This window comes from Tympanuchus pallidicinctus, unplaced genomic scaffold (genome assembly GCF_026119805.1).
Source record: "Tympanuchus pallidicinctus isolate F22 unplaced genomic scaffold, pur_lepc_1.0 scaffold12, whole genome shotgun sequence".
Taxonomy (NCBI): domain Eukaryota; kingdom Metazoa; phylum Chordata; class Aves; order Galliformes; family Phasianidae; genus Tympanuchus; species Tympanuchus pallidicinctus.
Window position 1 is genome coordinate 5,737,307 of NW_026294637.1, and position 24,979 is coordinate 5,762,285.

The window sequence follows — 24,979 nt, forward strand, 5'->3', positions numbered from 1 at the left end:
GACGCTCTCAGAAGATAAAAGGCAAGCTGACAACTCTCAGCACTGACCCAACATGTTGCTGGAGTCAAGAGCTGCCCTGGAAATGGCTCTTACCAGCACCTTCCTGCCCACGCTTCAAAACTCAGCTTTCAATAGACAGAAGTTGAATGCAGCCAGTGGGAGAAGTGAGGATGAAAGGTCCAAGATCCTCCCATAAGCCAAATCCCTCCCAGAAATAAGATTTTTAAGTACTCAACACATCACTGTTTTGAATCTAAACAAGTTTAAATCCCAACAGCAACACTCTGCTAGGCTTTGCAAGCTGAACTGGCACTTGGTGCTGGCCAAGTAACCCAGGTGCTAGCCAAGTAATCCTAGTGCAGGCTCAAAACAGTCTTCAGCACAGGCTCCAGGAGTTGGATAATAGCAGAAACGAAACTTATTGATCCCTGCAGGCAAACACATGCTTCACCCCTGTGTATGGCTGAGCAAAGCTTCACATGGCATATAGATGACAGAGGCCCAGGTCCCCACTTTCATCTCAGCTTACTGTCACTGAACTGGGAACACGAAGCACTCGCTCCCACCCACCTTTACTCGCCAGCCCTTGTTCCCAAAACTCACCTTTTGCTTGAGCCAGCATGAACCGGGTCTTCAGAACTTTGGAAGTATATCATGCCTAGCAGTACAGTGGAGAAAGGGGCCAGCAGCATGACTCCAATTTTGGGATAGGAAGAAGCCAGTTTGGCTATACCTGAATCCACATCCTCCTCCTCTGGCAAAACCAATGATCCTGCCACAAGGGTCAGCTGCATTCCAGCCCCATGGTAATCCTGGTTGGGAACATAGCTGAAGGGGCTGGGACATGTTCCAGCCATACACTCAGCAGGCACATGAGACCGAGCAGCTGTGCATCTCCCCCAGGCCCTGGGGCATGCATCTTTTAGGTCCAGCTTTACCACTAGAAGGGGTTTCTCACTCCCTTTAGTTTTTCAGTGAGGGCTGCCAGCATCACCTGCCCACCAGCAGCACCGGTCATGGAAGCAACCCTGGATTTACTCCAAAGCACACAGTGGCAAAGACAATGCAAGCCACCAACTCACAACCATTTCAAACAGATATGCTTTCCTAATGTGACCTACACACAGGTGGTTCTACACACAAAGGGAATGCGACAAACCACGTAACATGCACTGATCCAGCCAGATCCCACGCTGCTTTCTTTTTTAACATTTCCCCGAATATAAATGTGATGTTCTCTATTATTATATACAAACATACACTGTGTTTATGTATACTAGGAACAAGCATTATCAGTTAATAGTGATGCATGGCCCAAGACACACAGTAGCTGTAAAAATAACAAATAAAAAAAAAAATCAAGCCATGTAAATCCACCTATAGCCATGGAAAGCAACATGAGTGGTTGTGGCTACAGGTCACTTGATAAAAAGGGATAATAAATGGATCACAAGAACTTGAAAGTTCTCAATAGGATCCATCCTTTGCCTAAGAAAACAAAAAAGTTCACAAGCCAATGCTATACGAAGTACAGCCGTACATAGAGCTTGTAGAAGAGCTAACTGAACAGCATCCGACCTGTGTCACTGAAAATAAATCCATTCATAACTTTATAGGCTTTATTTTCAAAAAAGTGATAGGCACCCACCCATCTCCTGAGGCAGTGGCTTTTTCTAGTGATAACGGTTGGGACAGTTTAGTCAACAAAGACTAAAGTTTCCCAGCCTGGGTTAGTCAATGAACTTATCTCCTACAGGCAACAAAGCAAATGGGGGAGGGAATGGAGAGGAAGAAAAGTACTGCCATTACTCTGTTATCAGTACTCACGCACTGCTTGTGTCTCTAGTTCTAAACTACAACACACTGAAGGCAGAGAGGCTCTTCAGCACCTTAAAATACTCACAACATACAGATCTGGGAAAATCTGGATAGACTGTCATGGGGCACAAGAACCCATGGCTTATGTACCTGCCAGATAACCAAGGTGCCCTTCAAAACACAGATGAAACGGAGGGATTTGGAGGTAGAAAAATATTTCCCCAATCTCACTTAATGACAGCCAACTTTTCTTCCTCGATAGGCACTTGTATATTCTCCATGGTAACTCTTCCTCCACACGTGACTGCAAACCCGGCTTGCAGAAAGTGGGTGTTAATTACATTTACACAGCAGCAGGCACAACAGGCCCACCGTGCAACCCAAAAACCAGGGGATTATGCACCCAGCAGGCATCCTATCTGAATAACCATCTGAATTGGCTTGTGCCACTTGCCAGCCTGGCTCAAAGAACAGGAAGGGGAGGAGGCAGAGGGAAATCTCCACAGACACCATTTACTTGCTCCAGCACAGGACTCCCAAATGCCAAAGGCAAAGCAGTCCTGAGCACAGAGCGAGCTAAATATATCCTTCACTGCTTTGCTGCAGCTCAAAGCAGATGGGGCTATCTTGAATGACAAGTATTTTCCAGAAAATTTCCTCCCCTCGTCCCCCCACTACAAAGGCCCCACATTATGCTTGCATAATAAAGCAAAACCAGCAGTTCATTCATGAGTGGGAGAGGGGGCTCTCCTGCTCTCTGATCTTTGGGCCAGAGGCTGAAAATGCCTGGGATGTTTAGCGGGGAGAAAAAAAAAGAAACAAAAAGATGGTGACAAAAGGAGTCACAACTTGTCTGCTTGATTAAGGAGTGCCATTGAGAACGTCCAAAGGCAGCACAGCATCCTTCCCTGCACCAATTGCAGTGTAGAAAGTACAATTGCAGCCCTCACGGATTTGAAAGGACAGCTCTCCCCACCCCCAGGAAGGCAGCAAAGCATTGCAACGCTCAACATCCATTACTGAGCCACTCCAAACCACACGCTGCACTGAGCAGCTCCATGCAATGCAGCCAACGGGTGCTTATGCTTTTCCAGGCGGCTGTAACAAGGCGTGGGGGGGGGAACTCACCGTACCCCACTGCCACTCCAGCTCCTGCTTCGGGCAGCACAATGGGAACAGCACACATTGCCAGATAGAAAGAATTCGAAGCTGCAAGACAGGGAGGCTGCAGAGCACACAGCATGCAAGTCAAGTCTAAACTACTGCAGCGGGCAGGTCATGTTTTTTTTCTCCCTTTAACATTTGCAAGTTTCCTTTGAGAAGTAATACGGTAAAGAAACAGAATATGAGAATTTGTGACTTAGAATCAGTTACAAAAAGTCAGAGGCACAGCTTCCTTCCTGGTGCCAGATGACCCGCAGTTCAGAAGAACGGAACTTGACCTAGCCTGAGAATCGCATTCCATGTGTCTGTTGAAAGCTTTTTCTAAGCAACAGATCTAAGGCTCGCCTTAAGCCTGCATTGTACAGACAGCACATGGCATGCAAAGCCCTCCAACCGACAGCCCTGCTGGCTTCAGAGCAGAGGCTCCTCCCCATGAAAGAGACATAAATGACTCCTCGAGTTAATATGTGAACAATTACACCACATCTGCACCCAGCAAGAAAACTCACAAGAAACAAACTATTACAACTTTTTTTTTTTTCTTTTCCTAGGGATCTGAGTGTTCTGAAGACAGGGAATTCTTCACATTGCAACACAGTCGTTTGGAGCTGGGAGCAGAGGTTTGTGAGCAGCAAACAGATGAGGAGCACAGCAAGCTGTGAGGCTCAGTACTTGGCAAAGGCTCCCCAGGAGCCCAGCCAAAGTGTGAGGCTGTGTGAGCAGTTACCAGCACCATACCAGGAGAGGATCCCAGACAGGATCCCATATAGACTGCTTCTAGATAGACGATCTCAAAACGTTAACATTAAGTAAACCCTATGTTGAAAAATTATAGTTTTGTAGCAGTGCTGCACAAGCAGCAGGGTCATAAATGCTACTGCATATTTGGAAAGACTAATCAAGATTTTGCTTATTATATTATAGCCAGAAAACATTCCCAGCTCCAAGAAAAGAAGGCATGAGCAGTGTGACACTTACAAAAAGCTTCATCACAAACCACCAGACACTAATTTTTCTTCTCACTGGTTTTGCTTTCATTCCAATGATCCTTTGCAGGATACGGGCAGTTTTTACCAGCACCCCACCACCTCTTGGAAGCAGCTCGTTTGGTGGTGTTTCAGCACACATCTTGTCATAGAAGTACACCAGCAAAATTTATGTAAGACACCATGTCAGTAGGGCAGTGCATCCTTTGCTAGAAGGCTGCTTAACTAATTACGATAATCCAGGCTACCCCCTCCCTCAGTGTTGTTCTGTTCATATTCACATCCCTTGAAGGAAAAAAAGAAAGAAAGTGCTGTTCTGCATTTTCTCCATCCATTAGAGCCTTCCAGAGCCACAGAAACATTTCTCATCTTCAGAACTCGGCCTAACTTAAAAGTGCAATTCCTACTGGGACTGCTGTCTGCAGCACAACAGGTGCTCATATACACCTCCATGTTGTTTATCAGGAGAAGCCACTTCAGCCCGAGCTGCCAAACCCACGCCTCACTGCAGCTGATCGGAGTTCAAAAGCTGCACAGCCACAGCATCAGAAGCGTCAGTTCAGGCACTGCTCACAGCCCCAGGTGTATACTTGAAGTTCACTTCAACTCTGAAAGAAATAGCTGTGCTCTTGACATCACTTCTCCCCCATCTGTGGGAGCGTTCCACATCAGCTCTCCTCAGAAACGGGGGAAGGTTCGCAGAGCGTAACTGTTGCCCTCAGTGCTGCAGGTGAAACATCGACCCAAGGAAGCAGAACAGGTGTTTCATTTCCGATCTCAGCACAGCAGCTCCTCATGGCAGCAGCACTGTGAAATGCAGGCAGGAGATGTTTGTGGCATGGCACGTGTGCCCCAGCTCAGCAGAGCTCTGGCTGAAACACGTGCCACGTGCTACAGGAGTGTTTGTGAACGGTTACTGAATTACCCAGGTGAGCTCTGGTTTTCCATTTTTATTCAGCAGAAGTCACGCATTTCAAGAAAATATAACATTTAATTATCTACCTTAGAAAGTTTAACTAAAGGACACAGTCCAAAAGAGATGAAATCTAGCTAAATGCAGCTCCCTGCAGTCGGTGAGCTTTATATATAGTATCCATTCCTGGCAGCAGTCATAAAACAGGAAACTGAGAAGTTTTAGCTCTCAGAATTGCGCGTTTGTAATTTGATGAGACATTTCCTTTGAGAGGATAATATGAAACAGAAGTCAGGAAAGAAGAACAATCTCCCTTGTGCCCCCCCACAGCTTACATCACTGCTTGTACGAATTCCTCACACATTACTCCTTTGGATTCCTACTCTGAGAAAGCATTTTCCCTTTCCCAAAAAAGGCCTTCGACAGCTTCATAAAGGGTTAAAGATCAAGTAGGAAGAAGAAAAATCTCATTTAAGAATGCACCAGCACAAGTGAAACCGAAAGAGACTGTGCGCGCAGGACGGCAGAGCAGTACACAGTAACCTGCCAGCGTGGACGGAAAGCTAGAACTCTTGGTTTAGTAAACACAGTCACTGCCTCCACTCAGTCTGGATAAAGCCAGTCGTACAAAATGTGCTGGGAGTAAATTTAATTTTCAATGATTTGGGAATGCTGCAAGCTGAAACGCTACGAAAGACATTCAGGTGCTTCAGGAATACTATATTCTGCAATTACTTCCAAAGTACAAAAAAAGCCACAGCAAAAATAGCTCTCCGCTCGTTTCCAAGTCACCCCCTCCTCGCTTCCAAAAACAGCCCGCGGTTCGTTTCGTAGAAGCACAAAGGAAACCCAGAAGGCAGAGGATGAGAGAAGGGTAGCGAAGGCGCTGGGCTCCCACCGAGGGCACCCAGCGCTCCCACAGCACCCGGCGCTCGGCACGCAGCCCGCTCCCAGCACCCAGCGCGCAGGCAGGCTGCGCACGCAGCCCCAGGCAGGGCCCAGCCTCCCGCAGCGCCTCCGTCCAGCCAGCTGTTACCAGGCGAGCGCGCAGCCAATCCCCGGCCCCGGCGAGCACAAGATGGCCTTTGAACTCCCCACCAGCAACTTCCTGCTGTTTTTAGAGTACACACAGTGCAATGCAGTATGTCTGTCAGCTATGCGGCACAAAGGAACAGCCATTTTGTGACTCGACCGGACCCGCACCAAAATGCCAGGCGGAGCGGCCTTCCCCTCGCCCTTCGCGGGGTATCGTGGCCTTCCTCGTGCCGCAAAAGAGGAAGAGCTGCCCCACGCTCCCCTTGACAGAGGTGCAGCCATTTCTGCTCACAGCCTCGTCCCCCCACCCCCCCGCACGAAGTGCTCTGTCTGGAACTACATCTTCATAAAATGGCTGCCGAGGAGCAGCGAGCCGTTCTGGGCCGAGGCGGCAGCGCAGCCTGCAGCACCCTGCCCACAGAGCCACCGCCGAGTCAGAGCCGCTGCTCCGAACAACACAGCCTCAGGCCCACCCTGCTTTAACTTTTTTTTTTTTTTTCTTTCTTTCTTTTTTTCCTCCAAAATGGTGAGAAGACCTAAATGCAATGGGCTGTTCAGCCCTGCAGCCTTCGTAACAAATTCCCTGCACGCAGGGATGTAAGAGCCACTGCAACAAAGGCAGGGAGCGAGCCAAGGGAAACCAAGATGGTGGCTGTGTGCTGTGAACTATCCCTGCACCACTCCAGGGGTCACAGGACCCCCACCTGCACTGCACTGCTGCAGCTCACATCAGGGTTGCACTGAACGTGTCCAGCACAAGCTCCCACCTTTCAAGAAGGGTAAAACGAAGGATGCTGGGAAGCATCAGGACTGTGTTTGGCTACATGCAATTCATGCCCCCAACACACAGGTGGTGGTTATTAGAACCTCACCCACGTGGAGGAGGTGGCCCAGAATTGATCACTTGATAGCAAGGCAGGCCCAGCACTGTGGGGAGAAGGGACATGAGGGCAGGTGTGGTTGGTCCCCTAGGGGCACCACCACAGCACTCCTTCAGCTCACAGACTGGGGGGTCAGCATCGTTTTGTCCCCAGCAATGATCACCCGCTCGAGGACAACCTTCAGATGGATTCTGGTTTGTTCACACAGCTTTTCACTTCCTTTGGACTGGCAATGCAGGTGTCAATTCCAAATACTCCCCAGGCTGCGCACTGAAGGAGCATTGAAGTATTACATTTTCTTCTCCTTTAACATCTTTTTTTCCTAGTCCTGTATTTTGGCATCTCCAGCTCAAGTGGCAGTGGTTGTATCCACCTTATCCACCCACTGCCACCATCCACACCTCCGATCCAGGACTACAGACCAGGACTTCACCAATGTACACATGGTCACAACTCAGGAAAGAAAAAAAAAAAAAAAAGGCCAGCAGCATTTGAGGTGCAGACATGAGCACAGCTCTGGGCTGCAGTAAAGCAAAGTGGTGGCTTTACTTCCTAGAAATCATTTCCCCTGCAACTTCAAGTCAACCTCAGGAAGTAAAGCCCATTTTACGACATTCAGCTGACTCACAGCTCAGAAGCCAGCTCGACAGGGCTCACTCACAAACAGCCCGTGTTCAATTGTTCCCACACCTCAGGTGAGGGGATGTTACCCACAGCAAGTTTATTTAGGGAAGAACAGTGGAAGAGGCAGGGTAACCTCACAACAGGTGTTGCGTATAAATCAATCGAGATAAACAACCTTTCAAAGAAATCAGCAAAATCACACATGTGAGACTATGCAAATATAATCACCCCGAGGACAAAAACACAAAGGTCTTCTTTCTGTGCAGCTACTGCTAGATGTCTCTGTTTTCACCTCCTATTCAGCACAGTATTTCTAGCAGATACGCTGCCTTAATTTTGATTTCCTGAGCAAATCACACCTACTATTGCTTTAGCTGTCAACCCGCACTTAAAACCACCAGAAAAACAAAGTGAATACTCTTTTTTCTTTTTTTAAATAAGACTTCTAAAGCAATATCAGCAGTATTTCTAATAACACTAATATTAAGGTTTGAAAATCTGACTTATTTTCAGATTGCATTACTATAACATCACTGTATAGGTGCTATATATAATGTTTCAACATCCCTAAAGCTAACGTTATTAATAATCATTTTCAACTTACCCCCATCCATTCTAGGATTAAAAATTTGACCGCAGTCTTAATACATCTCAAATACCATAAATGTATTTTAGAATGTCACAGCACTTGGATAATATTCCCATAGTATGTCAAGTGTGCATTTAAGGTTAAATAATGGACATCAAAAATACCAGTCAAACACCTGCAAACATCACATCAGAGCACATGTGATACCACAAACTGTTCACAATTTTTTTTTATTAGTGCGACTTAAAAATTACTTAACACCAAAGGAAAAATAATAAGCAGGCCAGAATTCCATCAAAATTAACAAAATGCAAAACTCGGCGTATTTACAAACCAGAAGACAAAATGCATGTAAATTAATTTTCAATTTTTTTTTTTTTTAAAGTCGACCCATTAAATATAAAAATGAGCAATAGGTAATTATACTCGTGCATTCTTAATGAACCAACATTGTCAGTATTCCATACTTTTCCTACATCAAGGTTCAGTTCACAAAAACCTGTAAAGAATCTAATTACTTCACAAAATAAATAAAAATACTCCCAGCAATAATACATTAAATAAACAGACAATGCATTTGCAGCCTCTTGTTAGCAGCCCCGGTTTGTATTTTATAATACAAAATGCTACGACCACTGGAGAAAAGTTGAGTATAAATTGTATGAAAATATTCTAAAATATCAAAACAGCATCAAAGTTCCACAAGCTCAAATAAAAAATGAAGTAAGGGCTACCGGACAGAAAGGCACTTTTCAGTTTATATTTTAAAATGAGCTTTTTTTCATTCATGCAACTTTTTCTTGTGCCTATTTACTATAATTTACTACTACACCAGGCTTCTGTATGGCCCTCAGTTAAAGTTTAGACTTCTGAGATTCTTCAAAGAAAAATTTGCCTTGTATGTAAAATGGTGCAATGCAGCAATGGCTAAACCGACAAGGTCATTTTTCACAGCACAAAAAACCTAAAAACTGAAATTCAAAAGCTGGAAAAACATCATACAGAGAAAAGGGCTCCCCTGAATGAAGGTACAGTACCTTTTGACTATGACATGGGCCCTTAAGTCACAACACAACTTTCAGAAATTGCTACCAAAAAAATTAGGGTGTGGCATGCTAACAATCTCAAGGTCATTCCTTAAAAAGGAAACAAAAATCAGTAAAATGTTTTGTATTCAGCACTGACAGTAACCCAAGGCTGTCAAAGTAAACAGGGTATTCACAGGTTTTACCAAAAAAAAAAAAGAAAGTTGATAGATCATACCTCGATGCATTGCTGTGGACTGAACCCTCCTCTCCTTGGCTTTTGTCCTTATTTCTCATCATCTTTTTATTCTTAAATAATAAGAGGGGGTCAGGGATGTCTGCTTGCTTTGAAGTCCTGTGCCCAGGTATTTACTGTCAAAAGTTGAAAGAAAGGTAAGGTCCCAGCTCGTTTCACTGGCTTTCATTATCAGGAACAAAGTCCTGACGCTGCAATGATATTGTTGTAACAATACACAAAACTGATCGACACAGCAAAACGGAGATTTAAAACAAATAATCATTTTTTAGAGAAAAAAATACGGGGGAATAAACATCGAAGAGGAGCATCCTGCAAACTTTCCCAAAGTAACACTGGATGCAAATAATCTCTATCTTATTGCGTCATCCGAATACAGCCCGAATCGGTCGAAAATCAAAGTACTCAAAACGGCAGAAATCTAAAAATTATTATTATTAATTGCTCACCTACCTGATCCATGCACCGCCGCCAGGACCAAGTCGATCTTAGTTTCGGGTCGTGGAAAAACATTAGATCCAAAATATTTAGAGTTCGGATGATAAAATACGAAATTCAGAAAAAGAAAAAATATATATATTCTAATCCCAAAAATATGCTGTCGGTAAAGCAAAAGGAACGATAATTAGTACAAAAATGTCCGGGGGAAAAAGCTCATTAGGAGAGCGCACAAAAATGGAGGTACGCCATGGCTTCTAAGCTGGAAAAACAACGACCTGGGCTCTCTCCACGGCTTCTTCTTTCCAGCAAGGCACGAAAAGGGAGCCCTCAAAAGCTGCTTTTCTGCCCGAAAAAGATCCGCTCGGCCCCCTATTAGTGCCTAGGAGAGGCAAGGGGCTGTGGGGGCCCCCTGAGGCTGCCCGAAAGTTAGGGAAAGTTGCGTAAAGTGTTGGGGAAGGCACGGAGCTGAGCGCGCTCTCTCTAAGGCACAGCCGCCATCTAGAGCTCCTTCCCAGCTCTGAGCTCTGCCTTTGATTGACACTCTCTACATTTACCCCACAACTCAGGTGATGTACCATAGACCCACCCCTTCATTTCTACCAAAAAAAGAGATAGCCTCCACCTAAAGGGTGCCTGCTACCCCCCACAGCCCTGGCTCCTTCCAACTACCCCAGCAGAAGGGGCACCTTAACCCCCTGTGGCTCAGCCACCCTTTTGAAACCAGAAAGAAACGTAATTTGTTCCTTTTGTTTTAAAGATTTGCTAAATATTTCAGTGCATGGGCTAAAATTACTTCCTCCCTGGACAGGAAGTGCTGCTGCTACAAGCCATTTTGAAAGAATGGCAGTGGAGCTCACAGCCATGCAGCCAGCAACAGCCCACCTTGGGGGTCGCCCCACCCGAGGGGCATTTATTTTTAAATTAAGCCATAGTACCCCCAGACAAAAGCCCTTCCTTTTGTCATCCAATGCTTGCACGTAGTGCTTGGGACAGAAGTGCCACGAGCTGCTGAAAAAGCCCCACAGTGCTTCCAACCCCTTCCAGCTCAACAGCGCCTCCCTAGTGGTCTGCCCCAGCAACACAAACCCAACTGCTACGGCAATCTCATCAGCGACATGAAGGCACTGCTGTAGAATAAGTCCCACACCATCAAATGAATTATTTCTCATTTCCATTCTTAACTCATTAATATTTGCCAAGAGATTTAAACAAAAGAATTCAAAGCCGCGAAACAGCCAAGATGAACATTCAGAAATCAAGCCACGTCTACAGTCCAACATCCGGGGTACTGAGAAGACATCACAGAGGAGATGGAGGAGAACCAAGCATCCCCAGCCTCTTGCTTCCTGACCGCCATTTGTTTCCCCACAAGCAACAGACAACTTAAATCACAAGGACTTCTTCCACATTTGTAGCCATCACAACCAGAGATGGAAATCAGCCACTGGGTAACTGATGGAGGGGAAGAAGGCACTGGGCAAGTTCCACTGTCTACAAGGACTGTCCACAGCACAGCATCCCAACAGCTTGGAAACAACTGGCTTCCACCAGCTGAACCAATAAATTTCCTTTGAACTCTACACACCTGCTGCCTATTTCTGCCAACAACCTATCGTATCTCCATACCAAGAGGTACATTAAGGTCCGCTCTGCTGTCAGCATCCACTTCACTGAACGTCAGTTTACCAACAATTTACAGAAGACCCCTTAACACCTGAACTGGAACCAAGGAGTAGAACAACAAAATTGCAAATGCTTTCGGTTAACAGTAAAGAAAATCCACTCATCTGAATGTGGATCTCTGAGCTGGTCCCAGCATCCAACACCACCTCATATAAAGCATGGCAAAAGCAAACTTCAACAGGCAAGCATTGACATCAGCATCATCGAAACAGCTGGATCCAACAAGCATGAACAACTCATTACGGTACCAGTGGATATTTCCAAAGAGGCCTAAAGGAGCAAAATCACTGAATAGCCCACTTTTTTTTTTTTTCTTTAAAAAAAAAAAAAACAAAAACAACAACAACTTCCATTGCTTAAGCTCTCAGAATGAGATCTGTCTTATGCATGAAGACCAACTGACACAGACAACCATGAATTTCAAGTGAAACGTAGTTGAAATATCGTTCAATTATTTCATTCACAAAAAATCTGGAATTTTTTTTTTTTTTTTTTAGTGTAAGAACCACCTTCAAATTCATTTGAAAAAGCAACCATCACCTGAAGCAGTGAGAAAATTAACACAACTTTCCTTATCAAATACATGGTACAGAATCAGGAAGCCATGTCCACATTAAATAGCAGTGAAACAGTTCAGGTACACATACAGAACAATTTTAGGAAAAAAGACTGTTTAGGAAGTATGTTGTCCAGGAAGTCTGGTAACAGTTTCTGTACACACACACACACACGACTGAACAAGCACATCTTACAAACCTACAGAAAACATTTAAGTACTCCTTTATTATAACACATTTGCCCAGCCTTCAGCATGATACTGATTCCACCTTAAAATAACTTCAGAAGGCTCAGCAGAAGCACCCTGACAACACACCAAGCTTAGAAAAAGTGCCCCACATTAAGCACCTAAATGAACAAACCAGAATAAATATTCATTAGAAGTCATAGCAAAGTGAAGATAATTTGTAAATGAAAACCACATTTTAAACATTAGGAACATAAAATTTTACCTTGCCTTTAGTGTTTGGCAGCTAAAGTATTTCTCACTTTCATAGCAACCAAAAATACAACACTTAAATATCAACACGACCAAGAAAAGATTCAGCCAGAAAGGACAAACACAAAGCATGAAAGAAACCAAAACCTTTTATTAAGTCACTTTAAAAAAAAATAAAAATACATTTTGTCCAATGGGATAGTAACAGATTTCTTACCAATTTAATTCCCTTCTTAAACATATATAATCTGAGAATAAAATTTTACCACCCAATCCTCAAACAGATCCATTACTGGACAACCACTGACCCAGTCCCCTGATCAATTCAAGTGCAAAGTCCATTTTGATCGGATGATCACAACCCAGATCTTCTCTGGTTTAAAAAACACAGGAGTCCACGTTTTAACGTCCTTCTCTTGGACAGAAATATCACAGCACTCATGCATTAGTCCACTTCCTCAACCTCTCAATCAAGAGTGGAACTGCCATCTTGTTCTCATTCGTAGACTCCTTTTGACATTCTTCATCTTACTGGATTCTTAATGGAAAATTAAAAGAAAAACGCTGTTGGAATACAGATCATCTTATCTTTAAACTAAGACATTCAACAACAGTACCTTAGAATATGCTTCATTCCATATCATGCACCCAAAAATAACTACTTTTTTCACCAACTAAGAAGGTCATCAGTTCAAAAGTCAAAAATGTGAACTTGAATCCAAACTGTAAAGAAGCAGAGGAGGAATGATTTCAACTTCAAGAACCTTTTCAGGCCCCATAAGCTCCATTTAATCTTTTTTTCCTATAGCGTTAAAACACTAGATAAATCAATAGTGGGAAAACATGAGATACTTGCCCTGGGAACCATCTTTATTGGTCTGACCCATCAACTAAAGCTGACACTGCTTAGAAAAGCCAATTTAATTATAATTAACCCAAAAATTTTTAACGGCTGTTCACTGTCCTTTCTTCTAACACAGTGACCCACCAAAACCAAAGTATGAAAACTGGCTTCCTATATGAAGACAGTGACAGGAAACAAGACATTCTTGAAATCACACCATCATAATACAGTTCTCTAGCTTATGGGAGACATACAGTTCAACAAAAAAACACTTAGAAACAAAAAGGATGGCTGATCTGGTTACTACTGAGAACAAACATGTCAGAAAGCAGATGAATAAGGTCACAAGTCAGTTTAGTTGCTTTAGCAAAGCCACCATACTACTCCTGAGCCATAGTCCAGCTTCATTTTCACGTAACAGCAATCCAGCTCACAGGTGAATTACAAAAACCAATTTCCCAGATGAACTCTATGTGGATGAACAAAAATCAAATGCCTCCACCTTTACGTTTTCTTCCAAGAGTAATAAGCTGGGGTACCTCAAGGAAACTACTAACACTCCTAACACTCAAACATCAAGAACAGGAAGTTACTCTATGGTCAAAATATCATTCCAAAATGAACGATGACCACAAGAGATTGAAACACAATAAAGATTTTATAATGGCTTCCTGATTTTGAGTATCTGCACTCTAACAATACATTTATGTATTTTGTTTTGAATGTGCACAGCTTTAATCAGATTTTAGTCTGAAAGCTAACTCCACCCCTATGCTGCTCCTGTGAGTCGTGGGCACATTCTCAGAAGGGATACAGAAATTACCCACAGCACAGCAAGAATCAGTGGAGCCATCTAGTGGGCCCCCATTATCCACGTTTCTCCATCCTCGTCTCAAAATTACCAGTAAGAGCAAAGTAAATAGTGATGGAACCAGTGCAGCAAGCCTCCACCTGACTTCCATAATGAAGTCCACCTATGGGCCTCATGCACCATTCCTCTATAGAAAAGTTTACTCCTTGTTTTAAACACAATGGAAAAGCAGCACAGCACAGAAGAGGAATGCAGGAGCTGGTCAGCCACTTTCCTTAATAAACACTGTGCATCACTTGCACTAATGGCACTCTTAGTCATGAGATCTTTGATTTCTGCTTCTGAAAATGTACGTATTTGCCCAAGTTCTTTGTTTCAAGCATTCAATTTATCCTCACTGAGAACAAATTAAATATATGGAAGGGTTTCTTTTCATTGCTAACCTAAAAAAAAAAAAAACAGTTTGTGGATTGGTTGGTTGATTGGTTTGAATGATTGCTTTATACACTAGCCTAATTTCAAACTCATTCAGCCAATTGAAAATAAAGTAATACTTTGGGTATTTTTAACAAAGATGTTCAAACATGTACCAAAACATGAGGAAAAAAATCACCAGCACTAATTTGTACACTACTGTTATCATCAAATATTCAGAAGCATTAACAGCAGTGCAATGGAAGCCCTACAAATAATATCTTTAAAATATTTTGTTTATTTCAAGAAATAAGTGAATTTAATTATTGATAATAGCTTTTCCCACTTCTCAAAAATGTAATTTAGTTATACATCACTCAACCTTGAAAGGCCCTTTTCAGTTGAGTTAGCTTTCTGCCTTAAACACTAACGAGATCTGCCAAGAAACATTTAAGGGCAAATTTCTTTACTAGGTTCACCTACACTTGGTTGTACAAAAAACTCTGCAAATAGCCCTGTCACATTCACTTCACACACTTCTTTTGACCTTGCAAAATAATTAGCAGTAAACAGAACTGTTAGCATAATTAAGAAAGTGCTGCAACAGCTACTGGTCTAGAAGTTGCTCATACATCAAGAAGTAATGGCTAACGTCGTAAGAGCAATCAATATGTCTCACGTGAAACTTCTTCATTAGATGATTTCACACCACTTGTGTACTTACAAGCTGTCCTTATGAAAAAGATGGCTAAGACATTTCAGCAGCATTGCTAAAATATACTCCTCCACTAAGACATGCAGTGACCTCGCATTTAGTGTAACCATGAACAGCCAAATTTCTGCCAGACAGCGTGCATACTCAGTTCCTTCTGTAACATCAGCTAGACAATATTCCCATTTTTCCAATTTCTATTACCTACTATTCGATATACTTGCTTCCATACCCAGTATAATAGCCAAGATAAACAAAACGACCTGGGTAGTCAATGTAATATTGTTTCCATCAAACTGGTAACCACTGGTAACATAATGACCAGTCTGGCAAACTGGTAACATTCCTGAAACCTTTGTGTTTACAAAGTTTTTGCTTCAGATAATTGCTTATGTGATACTGTATCTATTCAGAGACCAAAGCAGCAACATACATCCCTTACTGCCAAAACTGTGGTCTCATTTTTTTGTGTCAGCTGAAAGCCTTTATTTCTCAAGTATTGAGATTGAAGACCAATGACAAGATACAGAACAGCCACGTATCAGTGCAAGTGTGCAAGACACCAACACAGTTACAAGTTCTTTAGTCTGAAGTCTCTCATACTCCAAGGCTGCTATACAAGATTAGAAACTGCCTGCTGAAGAAATGGACTCCAACAGAGGGAGCTGAATGGACAGAACGAGGTTCTGGCAGATGAAACCTCAAGTTCCGTACTTCAAAGCTGATTAAAAATTTTACTTTCAAGAGTCATTAAAGATTCTGAAGATACCTCTGGTAGCTCCTGCACTAGAAGGAAAAGCAAATGTGCCCTCTGTTGACATTAAGAGCCTCCAAGTAAGTAACCAGGTGCTCTGGGCAGTCCAAAGTCCCCGTTCGCATTACTGCACTTTCAAGTAAGCACAGCAGTGAAAGAAAAACAACTCATGAGATCAGCAATTTCTAACTGAGAAAAGTAGTTTTCCAGGTATTCCAGATTTAAAGATTAATGTAAGATGTGACCAAGGACAGACTTCATGTACAGCTGCACTTTTCAGGAGTATTATTTTCAAAACCAACCATAAGTCACATTTAAATAAAAAGTATCTGGAATGAACATAAGCCACATAGATTTTACTGCACATAGCAAAGCACGTTAATTTCATTAAAGCTCCTAGTGCTTTCCTCTCCCATCTAATTAAGAAAGGAATTAAAAATCAGAAGTATTTAAAAAGTACATTAAAACATTTTTAAAGCAGGATCCATGCTAGCAGGTACCCACATACGGTACTAAAATACACTTTTCAAGACTCAAACATTCCCACGTTCTTTTGCAAATTCATTTTGAATTAACAGATCTTGAAGACAACTGCCTCCAATTGGCACTTTCACATTTACCCTCTCCTTGAGGTAAAGATTACAAAATAAGGACAGGAAAAATTACCCAGTGTGTAACCTGAAGCCTAATCCCTCCTCAATAGACCAGATCTGACACAGCTTATTTACATTTCAATGACAAAAAATGGGAAAACATACAACAAAATGAAAGAGGTAGATATTTCACGGACAAGTGCAACACATTAATAAATCATGCTCAGAGATCATAGCAGATGATCAGGGAAGAAAGGTAACAGTGGACAGCAGCTCAGCAAGAGTTTCAAGGAACAGCTAGAGAGAATAACATCTGCTTACAACACCTGAAGAAATAAGCTGTTTTGCATACACTTGCACAATGAAAGGTAGCTTAATACTTTTAGAAGAACATAATGAAATTTAGAGAACAGAAGAAGTGGTGAAACTAAGCCAAGATCACCAAAACATGCCACACACTAAATTGAATTCCCTAAGGTTGGTCTTTTCTACTCTTTTGCTTCACGACCCAATGCACTCACTGATAACATACTCCAAAATGAAGCGTAACAAAAGCAGCACAAGGCCACAACACATCCTGGAGTGAATAAGGACTCCCCCCCCCCCCCCCCCACTCCTTTTTGCTTTCCGAAGAGCTCTCTCTATCTTTGTCCTCACATCACAGGAACAGAACAGAAGAAAGTGAGCGACTTGGGAGCAGTTGCTTTTCTAGCACGTGAGGCAGCTTTGATGGCATTTCGTTCTCATTAAGGTTTGGTTGCTGGAGGTTGCTGCTAACATAGCCAGTTAAAAGTTAACAGCTACTGTGCATCACTGAAACTAGGGAAAATCTGCATCTTGGAGCAACATGTTTTCCAAGCTACCTGCAGCCTAAGGCAGGCTCTGCTCAATGAGACACCCCTTCAAACACGAAGAACTGCCTCCAAGAAATTGTCTCTTAAAGGAAGGTACGTTCTGAAGCACAGTTCCACAGGAATACAGAGCCTCCTACTAAAGTCACTTGATGCACACAAATCCAATGGATGGACTAAGTGAAAACGTAGAACCAAGGATGTGGAACTTTAAGCAGACAGGAAAACAAAAGGACTTGAGTATTTCCAGAGAGGGCTCCTGAAAGAGTCACAGAACGTGCCAGAGTCAGCAAACAAATCGAGACCCAACTGCTTTCAGTAAAGGAAGATGGAGACTATTCCATCCCCACCTTCATCCAGTGCAGAACTGAATAAACTCTTCTACTCAAGCCAAATGACTCAAGTCATTTTTACACGTTGACTATATGGGGAATGATTCTTAAATGAAGGTTTATCAGCTAGCCGTTTAATGCAGCAAGCTGTATCAACATTACAGCTTTCTGCAAAGCTGAAACACTCTGAAAGATGGAACAGAAACAGAATCATCATAGAAGAAAAAAGTCTACAGAGACAATTACTATCTGCTCAAAGCCACTCTCTTGAGGCTGACAGAAGCATAAAAGGACAACATGAAATGCTTGTAAGGCAAATTTATCCTGCTGTGACACTTTCCACACCATTTGTTACCTAAATTTTAAGTGCAGAGTGACAGGCATTTGTGTGTCAAGCCCTTCTAAACTAGCAAATTTATGATTCAATAATGCTCATAAATACGGAGTTCAGTGACAGAAGCAGCAGAATACCACAATTACATATGAAAGCTCTTCTCCAGAAAGATAGCTTTTGTTTCTTATAGCTCAGCAACAATGCTGCTGTGGTCCTCCTAAGTGAGCCTTGTAGAAACACACACATGCACAGCAATACATTTTTAAGGACTTCAGAATGTACTCAGCCAAAAACTTCAGCAAGTTCAACATTACAGTCATATGTTGGTTTTTTTCTTTCTTAGTTGTTTTTACAGCTAAAATGTAAAAATCATTATTAAGAATAACAACTTACCAGTGCTTCAACCAAGAGCAGTTATTTTGCTTACAGTAAATCATTTCCTCAATACATCTGCAGGAAAAACAGTATATTAAATGCTTAAATTAATAGTAAAAAAAAATAAAAACATAGACAAAGACATAGCAGACCAGAACACACAAGCCTAGGCTTATGACAGAAGTTAAGTTCCCCCCTTGAATAGAAACACTCTCAAGCACAACGTATGGAAGGCACTTTTATGAAGAATCTGAACCTGAGGGATGACTGGGCAATGTGCAGTAAGAATCTGTACAACTCTCCCCCAAAAAACTATTCATAAATCTCCTAAAGAGAAAATAAACCAAGTGGAAACATGCTGAAACCAATCTGCCTTCCACATAAAAGTAATTAAAATACTCATTTCACAAATAGGTGGTATCAGTTGGATGCAGTAGGATAGTTTGACAGACTCACATGGAACAAGTTATTTGATCTGTATCTTACAAAGCTGCTCGTTATGGTCGAGTCCCAGATATGAAAACTCCATCTGGAAAATGCTTATTGGGAATCCCTACTGACAAACTCCTACTGAGAATCATGTTATGCAGAGGTAAAAAGACTAAAACAGAACCTGAAATGTCAAGACCTCACCAATTCCTCTCCTTTTCTTGCTGAATTTCATCCATACCAATCAACCTACAGTCATGAGATACAGAAGTTGCCTTCTGATGTAGAAGGAAAATACTTCTCTCATGGTCTCTCAGACTCTATTTATACTAGAACACACCTTCCAACAAAGTAAAAATTAATGAACCTGTATGATGAACCATTATAATGAGGTTCATTTCCTACAGTATTATACATTCTCATCTTCAAACTGATAGCTACTCAGATGAGTAGAAAGAAAAACAGATGAACAGTTATTTCTCTGCTGTTACAATTCACTTGAAACAATTAACACGGGAAAAAATCCCTTTAGAAGGAAAAATTAATAAAGATCATGAGTGCATAAACATGAAGGATATCAAGATGAACATGAAATTTACATGTTTAAAACATGTACTTAAAATGATGATCCAACAGCTATTACTAAATGAAAGCACAACATGAAGGCAATCCTAAAATGGTGGATGAGTCTGTAGAACACAACATGGTTGCCAGCTTTTGACCATTCAAGAGGCACCTATCAGTCATTTACTCAGAACACACATGAAAAGCTTAAGATGTGTGAACTAGATAAAGAGGCTTAATTATGTCCTTCAAATCTCCTTCTCTCCCATATTTAACATTGCACTCAATAAAACACTCAAGAGTGCAATGTAATAGATGAAGACTAAGTAAAGCCAGCCATGGAAAGGTTTTCCAGTTACAGCACTCAATCATTTCTAACAACGAAAACACATTATCTACCTTCAAGCTACTTTGTTTTCTTTAAATCTAGAGATAGCATTCATTTAAGGTAATTTCTCAGAAACTTGAATGAGGATATAAAATATGGCTTTGTAACAGCACGAAGTAAAAGCCTCCTCTACCAAAACGCTCAAGTTCAGAGCTGACCAGACAGCACTCTTCCCAACTCAGCAAAACGTTGGAGAACAGATGCAGTATTTGTTGTGGTGGCACTGCTAAGAAGTAGTGAAACCTCTCTTCATTGAACAGATGAATCCATCGAACAGTGAGGTTCACAAAACACCACCAAGATACAAGTTAACGTACATAAACAGGTGATCCTTTTTTCACTATTTTCAGACACACCTGAACAATTCAGTTTACAATTGTCGATACCCTTGAGGTATTCACTCCCTATTAAATGCACCACAAAAGCTGAATGCTTACACCAAGAGCGGCAGACTGGGCAGACAGTAAACAAAAGCTTAAGACAATTAACACATCTATTTCCTATTTAGCGTTCTTTCATACGCGGCAAATTAAACAGCTCTTAATCCAACTGGTCACAGTAATTGCTGTAGATATCATGTGATTAGATTATTAAACTAATGTGGACTTCTTTGGTAGGCTTACAGTTGCATCTTATATTTCCAGAGTACAAAGAGATGTTGTAAGTCCCCCACAGAAAACATGCTTTGCAGCACAGATGCTACTCCTTCACCAAGAGATTAGCACTAGTGTGTCCACGAAGCAGGAAAACACGTCTCCTTTCATAATGAGGCGAGACGAGCTGCTCTTAAACCACTGACTTGACATCACATTCTTTATCAGGAGAAACTAAGGAAGTATTTTTGTGAAGATGATACAACCTATAGCCGTTCCACTGGTTTTCCACATAAGCTGTCAATCCTACAAACGTTATGCCCTATTAATATGCTGCAGTGTGGTCGTGAACTTAAACCTTTCCTTGAGTCCCAGTAAGGCATACCTAAATTAAGGAGCAAGCTGACACTTACTAGATGAAAACTCGTTCATACAAAAACAAGAGACTCCAAAGAGGTCACAAAATCAGCAAGGGACTTTTAAAACTGTTTGTATTGTAAGTATCCATTCAGCACAAACAGCATCACGATGGCATACAGAGCATATAAAACAATTAAGACCAAAGAGCTCAATTTCACATGCATTCTAAAATGCTCAGGTCAGTCAAGATGACTCAGCTCTAAGCACTTTTTAAAAGCAAGTCATTAAGAGTGGTAATTTTAGTAGCTTAAAGATATAGTATTAGGACACAAATCTTGAGTTTGACTTGCTCCATTATTACCACCAAGGTCCAAATATTCTTTTATGTGAATCACAGCTCAGTCTACATAATAGACTGTAATACGCCTGGCAATTCTGGCCCCTCATAACTGAAGATTCACATGGGATTTCAAGTATGCTGTGCTGCTCTTCTCCAGGTATCAGATCATTCCTACTAATTTCTACTTCTCAAACTTCTCCTCAGGCAGAGGCACAACGAAGGTCCAGAATGCACTGAACAACGTATTTCCTTTCTAATCTTTGCTGCAGCACATCCACACAGTACGGTGTATGTCTGTTACCTGAAAACACTGATTTCCATCTTGCCTATTGTCTGCAGCAAGTTACTGCCAGAAGTTCATTACAATACAAACAGATTTAAAATGCCTAAAGAAAATAGGTATTTAACTCCTCTTATACGAGCAGGCTGTTGCTTCATCCAAGCCAAGGAGAAAAGCTGCACTCAGGTAAGTCTGTAAGACTGGTCTTCTTAACTTACGAGGATAAATTCTGTGTATATTTAAAAGCAAATTGTCAGGAGTATTTTTGAGAGTTCTGCTACACATCTCCAAGTAAACGCCCTTAAGCTCTGAGGTCCCGAATTTACATTGAAGGACATTAGCATCGTAAGCTGCAAAAAGGAACCAGTTAAGACAGACAAACAAGATTCCCAACTTTTAATTATACAGTGGTAAAAGCATGGCACAAATGTAACATGTTACTCTGTCTCTAAACACAGAACCTCGAAATGTAAAAAATAATAATAATAATCAAACATTGGAACGCTGGTTAACTGACACTGCAAGGACAGCAAGATTTTTTTGTTCAGACTGAGTGTGGGTTTAGGCTCCTAAGAGTAAAAAAAATTAAAATGTTGAGAAGAGAATTTCTATCTTTCTTCTGTAAAAATAGTGCGTAAAAACTCACAAACATCACCTTTAACAAATCAATACCTTCAGTTCAACTATTTCTAAAGTTTGATTAAACTGGTCGTCGTTGACAAGAATGGCAACTCCCATAAGCACAGGCTTACTTCACAGTTCTGCTCATTTCAGATTCTTAAAAAATGTCTTACAAATAACATAAAAATCAGAAAATTAGTAAAGAGACTTGAGCATTATTTAGCATGTAATAGCAGTTCTCAAATGCACTGAGATTGGAAAGAAAATTCAACAAGGTCTGAGCTTAAACACGTCATGTTTATTTTGCTTAAAAAAATAACACATCTAGAATTAAAAACAGAAAACCAATGGTAGAACATACCTGGCACACACAGCATTCAATTCTGATCAAGGTCTTTTACTTGACCAGCCATCTGAATCCTCCGTATTCATTAATAGCCACTAAAGAAAAACAAAGCAAAAGAAACAAGTCTGTCAGAGAAGAAAGACACACATGGGTTTTTACCTATGGTCTTTATGTTCTTGACCGATAAAAACTTCTTGAAAACACATTGGGTGTCTTACGACTGATAAAAATTGTACCTAGAATACATGTTAATATCTGTATTTACCAAGCATTACCATTCAGGTCTCCAAAAACGAACAAGACCCCGCAGAACAGTCTTCTGCAGAAATACCTGAAGCCTAAAGTTATTCTGTCACACACAGATGTCACCATGCGCCCAAGCATTAATGCTACAAACTTTCTGAATACAAAAAACACAGTTTCTGAAGCTGAATGCCTGTTTTCACAGGTGAAACGGGACGCATGCAGTTATCTGGGTCTACACAAATACACTGTCACCTCCCTCAAATACAACACGTGTGTATATTCACACACATACAGTCCACTTTCATAAATAACCTTAGAAAAGCTAAAGTGAAAAGAGAGGGCATGTATTTCATTAATTGCTGGAAGTCTAACCGTGTCTGCAGAAAGAAGGCATCCAAGAAGTCCAGACCGTTTATAAAACGCATTCCTTCCAATTTAAGTTGAATTTTTTGCCTTTTTTTTCCCCACAGTAGTAAAAATGCACAACTCACAATCATATAATTACCAATAATTGTATGTACTAACATAAGTTATAACCACTCTTACCTAAGAAAATAAGGTACCAACGATTCTTCTGGAAGCCATTCAGGAAACAAGGTATTGTTCATGGAACTCTACCTGAAAGAAAAAAAAAAATACACTCAGCATTTTGCTTTAGAAAATTAGGACAAGATGCTTGAAATTTATTGACCTTTTGATGATTATTAAATTAAGAAAAACTTACAATAGCAGTAACTGCATCTTTATAACTCAACTCTAAAAATAAAAGTACGGGTGACTGTACATGCTTGGCTGAAGAAAAACACAGGAGATGCAGAGTGACTGACACACAACAAGCACGATCTCTATTTCTGCATGAAGAGCTGTAATCTGCTCTTCTGTCTCCTATTCCTTTGACCAAAAGATCAAATGCTTAACCAGTTTAGCTTTTCCTTAGGAGTCATTTCTGTATTGCAGAACGCTTCTCAGTCCCTGCACTCTTCCCACATTAAAGTCCCTACAAGTAGGCTATGCAACGCTATTTTAAATTACTTGCTATCGCTGCAAGTTCTGAAATGGTTTCTGTCATTGGCCTCTCTGAATGCTAAGTCAAGAGTTACCTCATTTCCCCAAATAAGGTTTCTTTCGTGCCCCTCCGAATAGAATTTAAAGCCTCCAGCTCTCCGACCTTCATGAGATCCCAAACCGTGCTCCTCCACACACCCAACCCATATCTGCATTACCTTCAGCCAACTTCCCTCGCTTTTTGTGCAAAGCCTCAACATTTAATCCTGCAGCACTCACATTTGCCATCGCTACTTCATACTCTGGAAGAAGTTTGAAATAATCCCATTCATATGTGGGTAAATTAAAAATCGTTTTCATGTTACGTTAAGGATTTAAATTATAAGACCAACATCCCACGTACACAAAAATGCACAGATATTAAACAAAATACGTTAAAAATTACAAGCAATTCATTGTGAGCGACGGCTGCTATTTTGGCTTCAGCAGCTGAAAGAAACAAACCAAAGCTATCTGAAAACATGTCCCCTTACATACTAAAAGAGCAAAAAACTACAGCTCCCCACCTAAAGCTAGAACTTTCTTTTCTGCAAAGTCTGCATGTCAGAACCTGTTCTACACTGCAGAACTGTTGCTGGAATTACAAAGCCAGAACCCAAACCTAAAACAAAGATATGAAGCACCCTGCATAAAGGTGATACAAGTCCAATGGCTGCTCAAACTTCTATCTCCATCTCTAAAAAAGGCCACTTTCATTGTTGCCACGATGGATTCGTGTTTGCAGAGGAAAAAAATGAAAATGTAGGTTTACCTCTAACTGCAGCATTTAAAACCTGCACGGAGTTTTATAATCTTGTACAACAGATGAATGCAATAAATATGGCTACACACAATATCCAATTAGAACTGAAGTTCTTAATATTTACCTCCTGCTTTACTGCAGTGACTTCTTACACATTTGGAATTACAGCTTTACCCCTAAATTGTTAATTGCTGAACGTAAGCCAGCACAAAACAAACATCAGATATTTAAACTTGCATTTTCCAAAAGTCTTGCAATAGCTGTCGGACAACTTCTAAATTATTAACAAGCAAAACAACGATAGAAATGCTATATAAACTGAAACGACTGCAAGCTCCCTGAAAAATGCACGGATTGAACACTAGGAATAAAACTGTCACCCAATAAATGCTTTTTAAAAGCTTCTACTGTCACACGGGAACCCATTCGCCTCCGTATCGCGTAATTCCTATTTAAATAAGTACCTTCTCTTCTCCTGCCATCGCCTAAATCACAACTGTAGTATTCTGCCAACTTCAAACTACAGACTTGGCACCACCGATCTTTGTTTTCCTCATGTTTGGAAGTTTTCAT

The 24,979-nt window shown here is 41.3% G+C and overlaps 1 protein-coding gene across 7 annotated transcripts in view; it reads right to left on the reverse strand.

The window, feature by feature from the left end:
* The window catches only part of CHD2 (chromodomain helicase DNA binding protein 2), a 68,902-nt gene that overhangs the window by 42,724 nt on the left and 1,199 nt on the right, over positions 1–24,979 (reverse strand). For 2 of the 7 annotated variants that reach the window (XM_052672325.1, XM_052672321.1), the window contains exons 2-6: positions 23,146–23,217; positions 22,369–22,448; positions 18,451–18,507; positions 9,745–12,950; positions 9,274–9,407 (exon numbers count right to left, since the gene is read on the reverse strand). In XM_052672325.1, the coding sequence (XP_052528285.1) occupies positions 9,274–9,335 (62 nt within the window). In that variant the 5' untranslated portion in view covers positions 9,336–9,407; positions 9,745–12,950; positions 18,451–18,507; positions 22,369–22,448; positions 23,146–23,217. Of the gene's footprint in view, positions 1–603; positions 6,200–9,273; positions 9,408–9,740; positions 12,951–18,450; positions 18,508–22,368; positions 22,449–23,145; positions 23,218–24,979 lie in introns of those variants that run through there. The other 5 variants (XM_052672322.1, XM_052672323.1, XM_052672326.1 and 2 more) reach the window with 5 other exon arrangements.